This window comes from Erinaceus europaeus, chromosome 12 (genome assembly GCF_950295315.1).
Source record: "Erinaceus europaeus chromosome 12, mEriEur2.1, whole genome shotgun sequence".
Lineage (NCBI taxonomy): Eukaryota > Metazoa > Chordata > Mammalia > Eulipotyphla > Erinaceidae > Erinaceus > Erinaceus europaeus.
In genome coordinates this window covers 102,402,651-102,419,063 of record NC_080173.1, presented here as the reverse complement: position 1 = coordinate 102,419,063, position 16,413 = coordinate 102,402,651, and the positions used below count along the sequence as shown (strand labels likewise).

The 16,413-nt window shown below is 55.6% G+C and overlaps 1 protein-coding gene across 1 annotated transcript in view; it reads left to right on the top strand.

Annotated features, from left to right (window-relative positions):
- The window catches only part of GASK1A (golgi associated kinase 1A), a 29,411-nt gene extending 13,312 nt beyond the window's left edge, over window positions 1-16,099 (top strand). Inside the window, exons 2-5 of the mRNA XM_016194515.2 lie at window positions 7,132-8,370; window positions 13,436-13,558; window positions 14,044-14,147; window positions 15,652-16,099. Coding sequence (XP_016050001.1) covers window positions 7,132-8,370; window positions 13,436-13,558; window positions 14,044-14,147; window positions 15,652-15,862 — 1,677 coding nt within the window. The 3' untranslated portion in view covers window positions 15,863-16,099. The remainder of the gene's footprint in view (window positions 1-7,131; window positions 8,371-13,435; window positions 13,559-14,043; window positions 14,148-15,651) is intronic.
- The last annotated feature ends 314 nt before the right edge of the window (window positions 16,100-16,413 follow it).

Sequence of the window (16,413 nt, the reverse complement as noted above, 5' to 3'; positions counted from 1 at the left end):
ACAACAACAACAATAACTACAACAATTTAAAAAAAGGCAACAAAGGGGAAAATAAATAATTTTAAAAAAGAAACAAGGACAGAGGAGAAACACAAAGTAAAAAGTGACACTGGACTTGGCGTATTGCAGCAACGCAAAGGACTCTGGGGAGGAGAGAATTGGGGGTGACTTGGAGAGGCTTTGGGGTCCTGGTGCAGGTGGTGGAGGTGGGGTGAGGTAGGGTAGGGTGTCTGCAGGTGGTGGAGGTGGGGTGAGGTAGGGTAGGGTGTCTGCAGGTGGTGGAGGTGGCCTGAGGTAGGGTAGGGTGTCTGCAGGTGGTGGAGGTGGGGTGAGGTAGGGTAGGGTGTCTGCAGGTGGTGGAGGTGGGTCTGAGGTAGGTGGGTGCCTGCAGGTGGTGGAGGTGGGCCCGAGGTAGGGTAGTGTGTCTGCAAACAATTGTCATGTGGAAATGAGAAACTGAACACACTTTTGCTGTGCTCCATGAATTCCTAGTGGAGAAGAAAGAATTAAATTAAATTAAATTAAATTTAGCTGAACACAGAGGTAAGTTGTCCAGCAGAGCCAGTTGCACCATGCACACTAGTCGGAGACATCCCTCTGACTAGAGCTGCACCCCCCACCCCCAGCTGGCTGGCAGGAGCTGCAGGGCAGACACTCTCTCCTCAGGACTGGAGGCTGCTGATGTGGAAGGAAGTAGCTGCTCTCTCTGGAGCTGAGCCTGCAGGGCGGGGGCCCTATAGCCAGGCAGCCTGGGGTTCTGCCCACAGAGGGATAAACAGCCCAGCAAGGGGAGGGGAGAAGAGGGGAGATGAGGGGAGGGGAGGGATAGAGGGGAAGGGAGGGGGAAAGGGCGTGGAGGGGACAGGGAGAGGAGAGGGTAGGGGGAGAAGGGAGGGGAGGGGAGAGGGTAGGGGGAGAAGGGAGGGGAGGGGACAGGGTAGGGGGAGAAGGGAGGGGAGGGGAGAGGGGAGGGGGAGAAGGGAGGGGAGGGGAGAGGATAGGAGTATTGGGGAGGGGAGGGGAGGGGATGGGAGGGGGAGAAAGGAGGGAGGGGGAGAGAGGATGGGAGAGCAGGGCAGAGGAGGGGAGAGGGTGGTGATGGTGCAGGTGCCCTGAGGAGGCTTCTCGGGCTGCCCCTGCTGCCTGTGCCCCCAGCGGCTTGTGGCAGCCCGGCTGGCCCTGCCCAGAGGCCTGGTGCTGGTTCAGCCAAGGGAAGCCGACAGAGGCTCAGTCAAGCCACCGCAGAGGCTCCAGGGACTCAGACACGTGGCTTTACCTCAGCCCTCAGCCCTCTGCACAGCCACCTCCCCTGCCCCAGCCACAGGCCGCTAGGAACTTTTAAAATGGACTTTAGGGAACGGGACAGGCATTCCAGATTCTGAGCCTCTGTCAGTCTCACTCTGCATCTAAGTTGCGGTAGATGGACCACGGAAGAGGCAGTGGGAACAGCTTAGAACAAAGCTGGGGAGGGGAGGGGAGAGGACACAGAGCAGAGGGCTTGTCACCCTCACTGATGACGCAGAGCCCGTCAGCCTTCCCTCCCTCCTCTCCTTGTCCCTTTCCACCTCCCCCCTCCACCCCCTTTATGTCGCCAGGGTCACTGAGGGCGCTTGGTGCCTGCATGAGGAATCCATTGCTTCTTGTCATTCTCTCCTTTATTTTTATTATTATATTTTGTTTTTTATTATCCTTTATTTATTTGATAGAGACAGCCAGAAATTGAGAAGGGGGGGAATAGAAAGGGAGAGAGACAGAGAGACACCTGCAGCCCTGCTTCACCACTCACAAAGCTTTCCCCCTGCAGGTAGCAACTGGGGTCTTGAACCTGGGTCCTTGCGCACTATAACATGTGCCCAACCAGGTGCACCACCACCTGGCCCCTACTATTATACTTTGGATAGAGACAGAATTTTTTTATGGGTGTGGGAAGTAGAGAGGGAGAGAGACAGAGAGACACCTGCAGCCCTGCTTCACCGCTCACGAAGCTACCACCTTGTAGGTGGGGACTGTGGGCTTGAACCCAGGTCCTTGTGCATGGTGACATGTGCACTCTACTGGGTGTGCCACTGTCTGCCCCTTGATTTTGATTTTTCATCTCTCTCTCTCTCACACACACACACACACACCATCGTCATCGTCATCATTGCAGGACTTCTATCTGCCTCTCCCTGCTTCTCCAACCCAGGACGTTCCTGCTGAGAAACCCATCCCGTGGGCACCTGATTCTGTCTTGAAGAGGAGCATGAGGCCACTGTCATCTCCGTTGTCCATGCCCAGCATGCTGTCCCGGCCCCGGGCAGGCTGGGGAGGATCCGCAAGGCTTTGTGATCTGGGAGAGGTGGCTTTGCCTTGTCCCTGCCGCTGGGTCCCGTGAGAGAGTGTGGCCCTTAAAGCAAGCTGAGTGGGGCCCTGAGATTGGGCAGGAAAAGTAACCTCTCCTTCATGTCCACATGCCAGACCTCAAGCCCTACCACCACTAATTCTGACTCACAGTCTGGTGCTCAGGGGAGAGTCATCAGGCCAGAAGTGTGTTGAGTGATTTGCCGGCTGGAATGGGGCTCAGAAGGGAAGGTTTTTTCTTACCACTGGGGTTATCTCTGGGTCTTGGTGTCTGCATAGTGAGTCCTTGTTCCTTTTCCTTTTCTTTCTTTCTTCCTTTTTTTTTTTTTTTGTTATGACAGAGAAATTGAGAGGGAAGAAGGAGATAGGGAAAAATGGATGGAGGGAGGGAGAGAGTGAAAGTGAGAAAGTGAGCAAGTGATTGAGAGAGAGAGAGAACACCTGCAGCTCTCTCTCTTTGGATGCTGCAATGGTCCTCTCTTTTCCTCTCTGTCTCTCTGACTCTTTCTAACTGAATGAAAAAGTGGCCCAGGAGAGGTGAAATCCCACGTTTGAGACTTGCTCCATAGGGGAAGTGAAAAAGGGAGAGAGAGGGAGAGGGGGAGGGGGAGGGGGAGGGAGAGAGGGGGAGGGGAGGGGGAGAGGGAGAGGGAGAGAGGGGGAGGGAGAGGGAGAGAGGGAGGGAGAGGGAGAGAGAGAGAGAGAGAGATGCCGTTGTGTGCTGAATGAGAAATGCAGGGTGGTTTTGGCTGGCCAGCACCTGGCAGTGGGATCTGATGGGCATGGCAGACTTTCCAGCTTACTGGTGTTGATCTTTCTCTCCAACACTCTGTTCCTCAGCCAAGGCCCTCTCCCCAGGGGACATGTTTCCAGTTGGACCAGAGCTGTCGTATGCTTTACATTGGTTTGTTCTAGCCCTCCCCCGCCAAGAGAATTGGATCAGTCCAGTTAATTTCGCGGGCCTGCTTGGCCCCGCCCCAAGGGACCCTGGGAGAGGGTTCCTGAGTTCGAGAGTGCCAGAGTTTCAGAGGGTTCCCCAGTACGAGAGTTCCAGAGTTCCAGAGTTGGAGAGTTCCAGAATAAGAGGGAGTGCTGGTGCCGCCGCAAAGAGACAGCAGAGTTCTGTTTGGTGATTAGTTTGTCTTAGTTTATGAATCGTTGTTCCTGAATAAAGAAATACAGCTTCCCTGCCCAGCCGTTGTCTCCGCGTCTCTGTTACCCGCTGTGAAGCTAGCCCGGCCAGCTGGAGCCATCCGGAATATTAACAACAAATGGCGCCCACATGGACCTGACCTGCGCATCTCTCAGATAAGTAAAGACAATTTGGCTACCTATGCACTATGGCCTTCTCTTCTGCTTGTGAAGAGATCTCCAAAGGCCTCTGCTCTTTCTTCACGAGACTGTTTTGCTGTTTCTGGAACATTTATCTCTGGACCACTCTGTGGTTTCCACTCGCTCGGGCGAACTCAGAATAGCCAGTGGGAAGAGCCAGCGGGCGGGAGGCGAGGCGCGGAGCTGCCGTTTCCACCTGGTTAAACAGCCAGCCAGCCGGCTGCGCCCAGACAACCCCGCGCGCACCGCGCCCGCAGCCCCGCAGCCCCGCAGCCCGCAGGAGGCCGACGCCAGCACACAAGAGCCCCAAGAGCCCGAGGCCAACACGCAAGAGCCCGAGGCCAGCCCACAGGAGCCGGCTCTCCACCGCGTGGCGCAGGGCACTGGACGCGTGATCCCTCCATGCTGTTCGGCCACTGTGAACAGGGCAGCAGACATGGCAGGGCCATGGGGCAGGGCCGCGGCGGCCTATCATGGCCGCCACCCCTGGGCACCTAGGCCCACGCCTTCTACAAAACTGGCCCGCCCGCCCTCTTTCTATGAATTCTGGAACGATCCCGGACCCCCGGGCTCCCTGCCGAAACTGGGCACACGAGATCTCCAGCTGCCGGTCCAGTCTGAAGGCAGACAAGCTGGAGTACGCAGAGATTTGTACAGAGATCGCAACCTGCAATTCCTAGAAGTAAAGCTGTGCGGGAAGCCACCTCCGGATGGTGAACCCCCCCCCCCCCAAACAACTAAGACAGTACAGATTTAAATTCGTGTTTAAAATGACATGTCTTCGTAACAAAGGTTTCTCTCCTTGTGTATTAATGACCATGTTTATGTGTATGTTTAAAGTTTGGTAAACAGTAACTTTAAGGCTAAATTCTTACTAGACAAAGTTAAATGAAAAAGGTTTTCAACGTAATTCTCATAAAGATAAAATTAACTTACATTTAAAGTCTGAGGTAAAAATTAGTTGACAATCAATATATTTTAACTAAGTTGGTCTAAACAAAAGGTTAAATAGACTTGTTGATATGTAAAACTCTCCACTACCTTCTCTATTAGAGATGGTAGATCGCACAATGGCTATGCTAATTATTCTCATGCCTGAGGTTTCCTCTCCTGACCACAACTAGGGTGTGTCTCCATCTTGAATGGGTGTAACAAAAGGTTAAAAGACGTTGTTGATATGTAAAAGTCTCAAATTCCTTCTCTATTAAAAACTTAGATCGTGCAGTAGATATGCTAATAACAAGTTTTGTTTCATAGTAAGTAAGTTGCAGCCAGCTGCCTTTGGGACTCTAAGCCGTTCCCCGCCCCCATGCAAATGCCCGTCGAGGCAAGTAGCCCCCCAGAGACAAGAAATGTTTTTTTTTAAGCTGATAAAGTTTAGCCCACAGAGGCAGATATGGCCCCCTCAGGCCTTCCCTTGGCAACATGCTGGTTTTTGTTATATATGTTTCTGTTCACCCCACACCCTTGATACTATAGTCATTTAGTTCAAAAGAAAAGGGGGAATTGCCGTATGCTTTACATTGGTTTGTTCTAGCCCTCCCCCGCCAAGAGAATTGGACCAGTCCAGTTAATTTCGCGGGCCCGCTTGGCCCCGCCCCAAGGGGCCCCGGGAGAGGGTTCCTGAGTTCGAGAATGCCAGAGTTTCAGAGGGTTCCCCAGTACGAGAGTTCCAGAGTTCCAGAGTTCCAGAGTTGGAGGGTAAGAGGGAGTGCTGGTGCCGCCACAAAGAGACAGCAGAGTTCTGTTTGGTGATTAGTTTGTCTTAGTTTATGAATCGTTGTTCCTGTATAAAGAAATACAGCTTCCCTGCCCAGCTGTTGTCTCCGCGTCTCTGTTACCCGCTGTGAAGCCAACCCGCCCGGCAAGAGCCGTCCGAAGTAGATGGCTAGGGGAAGAAATTGGCAGGGGATGCAACGCTGCATGAGGGAGGTCAGCCGCTGGAATGTTGCTTTTCTGTAGATAGCCAGCTGGAACTGCCAACACGTGACAAGCAGGGGCTGGCAGCGTGCAGGGATGTTGTCTACTGCAAGGACAGCTGGAATCAACTGGGGCCAAGGGGGGCCACAACTCAGGGTGCACAAACCCTGTTCTATAGAGGGGACATCCTGCGGCCCCAGTCAGAGAAGCCCTCTAGAGATTGCAGGGGCAGTGCTGTACACAGGCCAGGGCACTCGTACCCCGTGACTTCTGGGCTGGGTTCACAGAGCTTCCTGGGTGATGGGCACTGTGAGAGTCCCAAGTCACAGCACCACATGGATTAGTCTGTCCATCGGGAGAGAGGGACATTCAGTGCTGGGTGAAGCAGTGTACTTGGGAAGGAGATGGTGATGGCCCCACACAGAGAAGTTGACACGGGCCACCAGGAGACGACTGAGTCAGAGAGGCTCAGGAGGAGCCACTGTAAATGCCAGGTGAACTGGACAGTCCGCTCACTTTGGCTGTGCCGACTCCCGGTGGCTGCACAGTGCCCACGCTTCAGCTTGGAGCTCCAGTGAATACACAGGCTGCTGAGTCCCCGTTCCTGACTGAGTGGTTCTGAGGGGGCCTGAGAACTTGCACTTCTGATGAGTCCCCGTTCCCAACTGAATGGTTCTGAGAGGGTCTGAGAACTTGCACTTCTGCTGAGTCCCCTGAGGTGCAGATGCTGCCAGTCCAGGGGACGCATGTCACGAAGCCACTGCGCCAGGCACGTCCTTGCCAACACCTGCAGTGCTGCTGTGGCCATGTCACCATACCAAGAGGGAAAGGCCAGGGCAGTTCAGCCTTTTGAACAAGAGGGTGGAGAGTGAGCAGGCATGGGTGGCTGGCTGTGTGGCCTGGAAGTTTGTGCAGGGCTTGTGAGCTTGAGGTTATGAGTTCAACTCCTGGCCTTGTACATGTCAGAGTTATACCCTTCCCATAAATACATGAACAAACCTCTTCAAAGTACATGACTTGTGTCATCACGGGTAAGGACTTAGTCACACGGTCACACTCGGCTGCAAGGTAGCTGAGGAGACAGCATAATGGTTCTGCAGAGACTCTCATGCCTGAAGCCACCAAAGTCCCAGGTTCAATCCTCAGCACCACCATAAGCCACAGCTGAGCAGTGCTCTGGTAAAACACAAAGACAAGAACAAAACCTTCCCATTTATTTATGGAACGAGTCAGCTGGAGTGGCAGAAAGGGTGGGCAGCTTTGCCAGCATGGGTCCCAGGACTCATGTGGAGGTGAAATGGAGCAGCCACTGAGTGGCGGGGACAGGTGTGGAAGAGCCCTCAGGTGTTGGCGACCTGTGCCATGGGCTCATCTGCCCACACAGCAAAGGGGCCGCGGTTCCCCACCCCTCTGGAAGGCAGCGGGGCCCTGCGTGCCACCTTGTCCACGCACCCAGGGCCGGCTTTCCTTCCCTGCGTCTGCTGTTCTGTGGGTCGGGGCTGGTGCTTTCTCAGGACACTTCCTTTGCTCTGCCCGCAGGCATCTTGGCTCTGGAGAAAGCTGCGTGGCAAGAGGCGGCTGGCAGTGGCCTCCTTCCTCTTGATGACTCTGTCTGCTGTGGCCGTCACCCGCAGCTCCCTGCAACCTCCAGCCACTAGCTCGGCCCCTGCCCACTTGGGCCCCCAGGGAGACACTGGTGCCATTGCCCTCCACCACCGGCAAGCTGGGAGCGCCCACCGGCAGCTGCGGAGACGAAGCCCAGACTTCCAGAGAGGCCGAGCTCTGCCTTGGAATTCCAGCCCGGTCTGTGCCGAGGAGCACAGACACAGAAGAGACAGTGGGAGTCCGGGGAGGACCGAGAAGGGCATGGCCGGGGCAGCACAAGGAGATTCCAGACTCAGTGCCCGGCGTCTGGTGCCCTCGAGGAAGAATGTTGTCCCGGACCCGAGCGCTGAGGCCCCGAGTCACACTTGGCATGGCAGCTCCACACGGGGGGCACCCAGAGGCCTGGGCACCCTGGTCGACAGTGCCTCGGCTCCCCAGGCCAGGAGACCCACTGCCAGACCCACCCTCTGGGGTGCTCCCGCACAGGGTGGAGAACTGCCAGGAGCTCGGAGCACAGCTGTGACCATCAAGCAGGAAGCCCGGGATCCCGGTGCTGCTGGCCAGTGGCCTGGCTCTCTGAGGGAGCTGCGAGGATCCATCTGGTGTGACACTGAGACACCCCAGCCGCTGCCCAGCCTGAGGACTCGGGGCCAGGTCCCCCCCTGGTTCACAGAGCACGACGTGTGGGCCCTTCGGCTACTGACAGACGGCGAGGTGGTGGGCAAGGCCAGGGTCCCGGGCCACGGGCAAGTGCTGCAGGTTGGCTTCTCTGCCCCGGCTGCCCTGAAGGAGGGACCCCCGGGGCTCGGCCAGCTCTGCTCCCGGGGTCTCTGCGGCCTGATCAAGAGGCCCGGAGACCTGTCCGAGGTCCTGTCCTTCCACTTGGACCGAGTGCTGGGCCTGCAGCGGAGCCTCCCCGCGGCGGCCCGGCGCTTCCACAGCCCCCTGCTGCCCTACCGCTACACAGACGGCAGCGCCAGGCCCGTCATCTGGTGGGCACCAGATGTGCAGCACCTGGGAGACCCCGACGATGACCAGAACTCGCTGGCTGTGGGCTGGCTGCAGTACCAGGCCCTGCTGGCACAGGGCTGCACCCAGCCGGGCCGGGCCCCCTGCCTGGGTGTCCTCCACTCGGAGTGGGCGCGCCTGGCGCTCTTTGACTTCCTCCTGCAGGTAGGGAGGCCAGGCAGGGCAGCGGAGAGCCGCAGAGGCGGGCGATTTGATGGAGGGAGGGATGCCCTGCTGGGTGTTTCTCTTCTTAGTCTTTGTCTTTACCACCGAGCCATCTTCGAGTTAATTCTTCTGCCTCTGTTTCTTCACTCACTGGAGTGCTAAAGCCACATGATTAAAATGAAATTCTCTACATTAATGCTGTAACAAACTGCATTAGAAATAAGGGCAACAAACACTGAGAAGTCATGGCTTCTAGGGTCAGATGCTAGCTAATATATCCTGCAGAGTGCGCAAGGACTTGGACTCAAGCCCAGGGTCTCACGAGAGCTGAAGCAGGGCTGCAGGTGCAGGTGTCTCTGTCTCTCTCTCCCTATCTGCCCCATCCCTCTCAAGTTCTGTCTGTAAAAAAAAAGGCGATAATAGCTGTCAGGTGTGCTGGATTTGTCATGCAGGCACTGAGCCCCAGCAATAACCCGGGTGGCAGTTACAGAGGAGGGGAGGAGGAGGAGGAGAGGTAGTAGTTGTCATGCCTGACGAGTGGGCCAGGAGATAGGTGTTGGCTGGAACAAACTTGAGGAACTTGACAGACTTGAGGAACCAGGTTCCAGCCCTCAGTGCCACATGGGAGTGCCTGCCTGGGAGAAGTTTCATAAGCAGCAGAGCAGTGCTGTGGTGTCTCTCCTCTTTTGATTTTTAAAATTTAAACTTTATTTTATTTGATAGAACAGAGAGAAACTGAGAGGGAGGGAAGATAAAAAGGGAGAGACGGAAAGATACCTGCAGCCCTGCTCCACTGCCCGTGAAGCTTCCTCCACAGGTGGGGGCCTTGAATTTGAACCCGGGTCCTTGAACCCAGGCCCTTGTGCATGGTAATGCATGCACTGAACCAGGTGCACCACCACCCAGCCCTCTCTCCTCTATTTCTCACCTTCTGTATAAAAAAGAAGACTTCATTACTTCCTAATTACTGGCTGCATTCTGCTACTGTCTCTCTGTTGGGCATGTGGCAAACACTGTGTCCACCCCACATCCAGCCATGCTGGTGGCTTGGAAATGACCAGGATATGGGGTATTTCTCCATGAAATCAGCAGATAAGACCAAGCCAGGACCCCCTCCCCACTGCTTCTGAAGAGTTCCTTGTTCAGCTCTCTGCCAGCTCACTGCTGTTTCCAACACTAGCAGCTTGAGTCAACAAGGGTTCAAGATCACTGCATCTTTTTTTAAGTTGGAGAGAGGAGGGACAAAGGAGTGGTGTTGGCCCAGCGCAGTCACCAGCATGAGAGGACACTATTCCAGCAAGGAGGAGCAGGATCCTGGCTGTGCTGGGAGTGAGCCCTGGACCTCCCAGGGAAGCCAGGGAGATGAGGGACTGGGCTGCCTGCCCACGGGGGCTTCTGTCCCAATCACAGAGGCCCTATTCAGCTGGTGGTGGGTGAGGGCAGGAAGTGGGGACCCTTGCCGGGCCGCCCTGGGGCCTGGAGACTTGCAGCCCCTCTGGCAGAGCCCCAGTCTGGCTGATGTGCCGGCCCTGGCTTTCTGCTCCACACAGAGCCCCTCTGTCCGTCTCCAGAGTTTGGGGCGTGGGACGCCCTCTGCGGCCAGCCCTGCTGTGGGCAGAGTGCGTGCAGGCGGGGCCCTTGCTGGTTTGCGGTGGTTAACGGGCCTTGGCTGGCTGAATGTCAGTCAAGGCAAACACTCTGCTGGCTGGCACCGCCTTCCTGGAAACCCCCCGCAGCTGTGGAGCCCCAGGTGCTGAGCACAGGCTCCGTGGATGGCAGTGAAGTAGGGCTGGGGGGGGGGGGCTCTCCATCTCCCCCTTCCCTCCCAGTTTCTCTCTGGCATACACAATATATATAGAAAGAAAGAGTAATAAAAAGAAGCAGGACCAACTATTGTTGATATGAGAGAGTAAGAAATAAAAGTATACCAACAAAAGAAACAAACAACTAAAGAAAGTCCAAATTGCAGAAAAGATCCTTTTTTTTTTTCCTTGGTAGTCCCTCACTTTTCAGAAGAGATTTATTTTTCCCCCCAAATCCAGAAGGGGCATTTGAAGGAATGAAAATAGAGTTTAGTCATTTTTTTCTTAATGCTGGTCTGCTGCTGTTTAAACTGAATTTCTCTATAATAAGCCAGATGGGCTGGCAAACGGCATGCTGCTGGCCCTTCCTGGGAGGCTGGTTTGTGTGGACAGTGCGGCTGCCTGCTTGGCTCCTCTGGAAACAGGTGCTGCCAGCAGGTTTGGCAGGAGGAAGGGTGCTGGCTGCACCTCAGGCATGCTGGAGTCTGAGCAGTGGTGACAGTCCTGCTAGAACTGCTCTGGCATTTGCTCTCACAGCTGAAGAAAACTCCACAGGTGGGTCCTGTCCGGGGGCCTGTCTACACGTTCAGGGTTAGACTTGCAGGCCCAAGAGAGACTGGACAACTGAAATGCTTCCTCCCTTCCAGATGCTGGCTCTCTGGCCTGAGGTGCTGGGGGAGCAGGGCACCCTAGAACTTGTGGCAAGGCAGCCTAGGGGCTAGGGCGTACCCCTGAGCCACCTCAAGGTCGGCCTTTGTACCTGTTCCTCCCTGGCCAGACCCATAATCTCCCTGCCTTCTGTGTCCTCAGGGGCCATGTTCCAGGAGTCCCAGTGGGTGCCACCCCGGCCCTTAGATTGTTCTGCCCCTGCTCCTCATATGTCTGTTGCATAGTAGCCCTGTCTATGAGGAAGTTCAATTTATACACTTTATTTTGGGGGACAGTCGTTGGGATTTTATTTTAAAACATTGCCCTCATTTTTGAACATCTGAGTTTGACTAGTGTTATAGAGCCACTGTCATCTTTTCTTTAATGATCTTTATTTATTTATTGATAGAGACAGCCAGAAATCGAGAGGGAGTGGGAGGCAGAGAGGGAGAGAGACAGAGAGACACCGGTAGCCCTGCTTCACCACTTGCAAAGCTTTCTCCCTACTGGCGGGGACCAGGGGCTTGAACCCAGGTCCCTGTGCACTGTGATGTGTGTGCTCAACCAGGTGTGCCACCGCCCAGCCCCAGAAGCGCTGTTGTGTCATTTGTATTGAAGAACATTAGCTTTGTGTTTCTTCAAACCAGAGAGGAGTTTTCTCTAAGGTGCACAGTGACGGACTTCGGCCTTGACACTGGTCAGTGCTCAGCTGGGACTGGGTGCCTGAACCTTCCTCAACACATTTCTTCCCTCTCTCTCTCTCTGCCACCAGGATTATTTAATGCTGGGCTCTGTCACCTGCATGGTCCCACTGTTCTCAGCAGCCAGTTTTCTTTTTCTTTCTGTTTGGATAGAAAGTGGGGGCGGGGTGTGGGATCCAGAGAGGAAAGGCAGCTGCTGCTCATGAAGCTTCTACCCTGCAGGCGAGGACTGGGTGCTCGAACCCGGGTCGTTGTGTCTGGGAACCTGTGCACTCTACTGGGTGCACCGCTACAGAAGGTTAGGGCGCTAACACAGTGGCTGTGCAGAAGGTGCATGCCTGAGGTTCTGAGGGCTCAGGGTTGATCCCTGACACCACAAGTCTGCAGTGGGGAACAGCGGGACAGATGGCAGGCTTGAGCCCTGGAGTGATGTTTGCTCCTGCCAGGCATCAGCCATGCACCTCCACTCACTCTGACACCTGGAGACTGCATGAGTGTCCTCCAGAGAAGGGAGGGTCCCTGCTGTGGCATTTGCTCCTTAAAGAAAAATGGATGTGGTCTGGGAGGTGACACAGTGGATAAAGCATCAGACTCTCAAGCATTAGGTCATGAGTTCAATCCCTGGCAGCACATGTACCAGAGTGATGTCTGGCTCTTTCTCTCTCCTCCTATGTTTCTCATTAATAAATAAATAAAATCTTTAAAAAAAAAAGAAGAAAAATGGAGATGCCTTCAGCTTCAGGGCATCTACCCCACAGGGAAAGATAGAAACAGGCAGCGGAGAAGCAATGACAGAGGCCAGCACTCCCACCTTCTGCTCCCCATAAAGAATTTGGTCCATACCCCAGAGGGGGAGAAGTGATAGGGGAAGACGACCGGAGGGCTCTAAACCCAACTCCATCAGGACCTGGAGAGAGAGGAGGAAAAAGGGAGGGACACTGGGAAGTAGCAACAGGTGTAGGTGTAACTTAGGAAGGAAGAGAAGAAAAAAGGGGGGAAACATATACAAATAGAGAGAGATAGTTGTAGAAATAATAACCCACATCTTCAACCTTGGGAGAACTGCTGTAGCTTCAGTGGGGACACAGAACTCTGGTGGTGGGAACAGTGTGGACTTGTACCCCTGTTATCTTGTAATTTTCTAAGTCAATATTAAATCACTACACTAGTAAAAATAGGAAAAATGTGTGGTCTAGGAGGTGGTGCAGTGGATAAGGCACTAGACTCTCAAGCATGAGGTTCTAAGTTCAATCCCCAGCAGCACATGTACCAGCGTGATGTCTGGCTCTTTCTCTCTCTCCTATCATTTCTCATGCATCAATTAATAAAATCTTTTAAAAAGAAAGAAAGAGAAGAAAAATGGAGGCTCCTGGGCTGTGGTGCACCTAGTTGGATGCACATACTGCCACACCTGAGGACCCTAGTTCAAGTCTCAGGTCCCCACCTGTGGAATAGTGCTCCACAGATGGTGAAGCCGGGCATCAGATGTCTCTCCTGAGGCACATCACCATGCACTATGGTGCTGGTTCAAGCCCCTACGTCCCACCTGCAGGGAGAAAGCTTCCAGCTGTGAAGCAGAGCTATAGGTCTCTAGCGTCATCTCTGTCTCCGTCTCCTCCCCTTCCCTCACAGCTTCTCCCTGTCTCTATCCAATAAGTTGATAAATAAAAAGTTGTTGAAAAGAAGAAAGGAAGAGAGAGAGACAAGACAGAGAAGGGAGGGAGGAAGGAAGGAAGCTGAAGTTGTGCCTTTACATGGCCCGGAACGCAGGAGTGCAGTGGGCACTGGGGGAGCCCAGACGGGCCTGGCCTGGGCTGTGCAGGGCAAGGGGGCCACTGGGGTCCTGCGGCCCCACTACTGGGGCGGGGAGGCAAGGGATGTCGTCGCTGCCTCAGGGGCTGCCTGTCCCCACAGGCCCACGACCGTCTGGATCGCTCCTGCTGTGGCTTCGAGCCGGAGCCCTCGGACCCCTGTGTGGAGGAGAGGCTCCGAGAGAAATGCCGGAACCCGGGGGAACTGCGGCTGGTCCACATCCTGGTAGGTCCCCGTGGGCCCAGGACTCGGGTCTCCCTGGGTCCTGCTGAAGCCGCTCGAGCGGGTTCCAGAGAGCACCCCGGCTGGGGCTTCCTGGCCCCTCCTAGTGGCAGAGCCCTTGGGGGATGTTCTCAGTACACCCGATGGTCCCACAAAACGGACCATGGTGGTGCAGGAGGATGGGCGGGGGCTGCAGCCGCCAGCTGCTCTGCTTGGTGCTCTGCGGTCAGGTTTGCAGCAGCTGGCAGGAGTTCTGTGCAGATCACTAGTCTTCCCGAGCCACTCTTTCTCTTAAGTCGGCCAGCTGGAAGGATGCACGGGGCACAGTGTTGGCAGAGTGAGCTGAACTGCCCAGCACGTGGGGCCCTTCTGGGCGGGCAGCAGGGCGGATGGGGGAATGACAGCTCAGGCCCCCTGACCGTCCAGTCCTGACAGACGCCAGGGCACCAGCTCTGCTGCCCCCTCACCGCCCGTCTCTCTTCCCCGAGGTCCGGAGCAGTGACCCGTCGCGGCTGGTCTACATCGATAACGCCGGCAGCCTTCGGCACCCTGAGGACAGACTCAACTTCCGGCTGCTGGAAGGCATAGCCAGGTGGGGCCAGAGGGCGGGGGAGCAGGCGCGGGGGCTGAGGCCAGGCTGGCCGTCCATCGGGGGGCAGACTCCGGGGCCGGGCTCTTGAGAAACGTGTTATCCACCCTCCAGTCAACAAACAGCCCTGGACTTGGAGCCTCTGGTGGGGAGAGGAACCCTGGGAAAGCTGGGAGAACACAGCCAGCAAGGGCTGGAGGCCTGGGTGAGGTGTCCCCACACCCAGGGTCCAGGGGGCCTTGCAGAAGGTGGCTGGTTCCTCCTTGCCCTGCTGGGGGATGGCCATCACCCCTGGCAGGCGGCTCAGCCTCCCTGGGCCTTGCCGGCCTTTGCCAGTGCAGCTGCCACTATTTTCTCCAGGGGCACAGGGCTGGGTCTCCCAGCTTCCCAAGGGATGGGCCCACCTGCGAGCTCTCTTCTGCACAGCAGAGGGTGGAAGGGTGACCTGATCACTAGCCAGCGTATCCAGGCCCTAGGACTTTGGGCTTTCCTGTCTGACTTGTCAGAGCCCCTCAGATGTGGCTGGGTCATCTCACCACACCTTTTCCCTGGAACTTTCTGAACTCCCCCCCTTTTTATTTTTTGCCTCCAGGGTTATTGCTGGGGCTCAGTGCCTATACTATGAATACCCTGCTCTAGGCAGCCATTTTTTCCACTTTATTTGACAGGACAGAGTGAAATTTAGAGAGAAGGGGAAACACAGGGAGAGAGAGTGGGCTGGATGCCACTGGATTAATCACATATATTACCAAGAGCAAGGTCCTGCGTGAGGATTCCGGTTTGAGCCTCTAGCTCTCCACTTGCAGGGGAGTCACTTCACAAGCACTGAAGCAGGTCTGCAGGTGTCTCTCTTTCTCTCCCCCTCTGTCTTCCCCTCCTCTCTGCATTTCTCTCTGTCCTATCCAATAAAAATGGGAGAAAAAAAAAGGCCAGTAGGAGCAGTGGATTCCTAGCACAGGCAACAAGCCCCAGTAATAACCCAGGAGGCAATAAATAAATTAGAAACCAGCAAGGAAGCAAATGATCATTAAAGAGAGAGACCTGCTGACCTGTTTCACCACTCACGAAGCAGACCTGCTGCAGGTAGAGGGGTCTCGGACTCAGGTCCTCGCACAGGTGCTTGTGTTTAGTGCTATGTGTGTTGAATCTGATGTGCCACCACCTGGTCCCACTTTTGCTTATTACCACCATGGTGACTACTGGAGCTTGGGGCCAGCACTAGGCACCTACCACCCCTGTAGACATTTGTTCTCCTTTTTTATTTTTCTCCTTTACTTGAGAGAAATGCAGAGGAGAGGAGGGAGGGAGGGAGGGAGGGAGAGAGACGCCTGCAGCCCTGCTCACCACGTGTGAAGCTTCCCCCTGCAGGTGGGGACCAGGGGCTTGAACCCAGGTTCTTGCTCCTTGCGTGTGGGACTCTGTGTGCTCTACTGGAGGTGCCACCGCCCGGCCCTGCTGAGCTTCCTCTCTCTCTGCTGTTCTGCGCTGGGCCCGGCCCCTCCTGCAGGTTTCCTGAGTCTGCTGTGAGGGTCCTGCAGTCCGGCTGCCTGCACAAGCTGCTGCTCCAGTCGCTGAGGACGGACCCTGTGTTCTGGGAGAGCCAAGGCAGGGCCCGGGGGCTGCGGGAGGCTCTCCATACGCTGGAGCGGCGAGGACAGGTCCTGCTGAGACACATCCTGGAGCACAACCTGACGCTGTTCAGGGATGACGACCCCTGAGCCCTCCCTGCCCAGGCGGCTCTCATCCCTCCAGGCTCAGGGCTGAGACCCCTAGACAGGGGAGGAGCCAGAAGCTGGGACTGCAGGGCCCTGGGTGTGAGGCCTACTGGGGAGGGTGGGCATGGCTGCGGGTGCTGGATTTTCAGCCTGGGCCTCACTGTCTGCCTTTTCAGTGCTGCCTCTCTACTCCTTTGCACCAATAAAAATATTCTGGGGTGTTCTCCCTGCTGCCCTGGGTGCTGTGCCACTGTGCTTTCCAGGTGCACGCAGAGTGGGCCACTAGTGTGTGCAGAGGCTGAGCGGCCTGTCATACACAGCTTCACACAGACCTGCAACGACCCAGCAAAAGGTCTTCATAGAATCGTACTTGTGTCCCAGGACGAAAAGTACTCAGATCTATGAGAGGCGACATCAGAAGCCGGCAAGATAGTTCACCTGGGGGGGGGGGTGCTTTGCATGTTCACGACCCAACTCCCACGGCTCCTAGGCAGGCTTCGGTGCTGCGACAGCTCCTCCTCCCTCTCTCTCACCCACTCGTTTTTTCCCTTTCT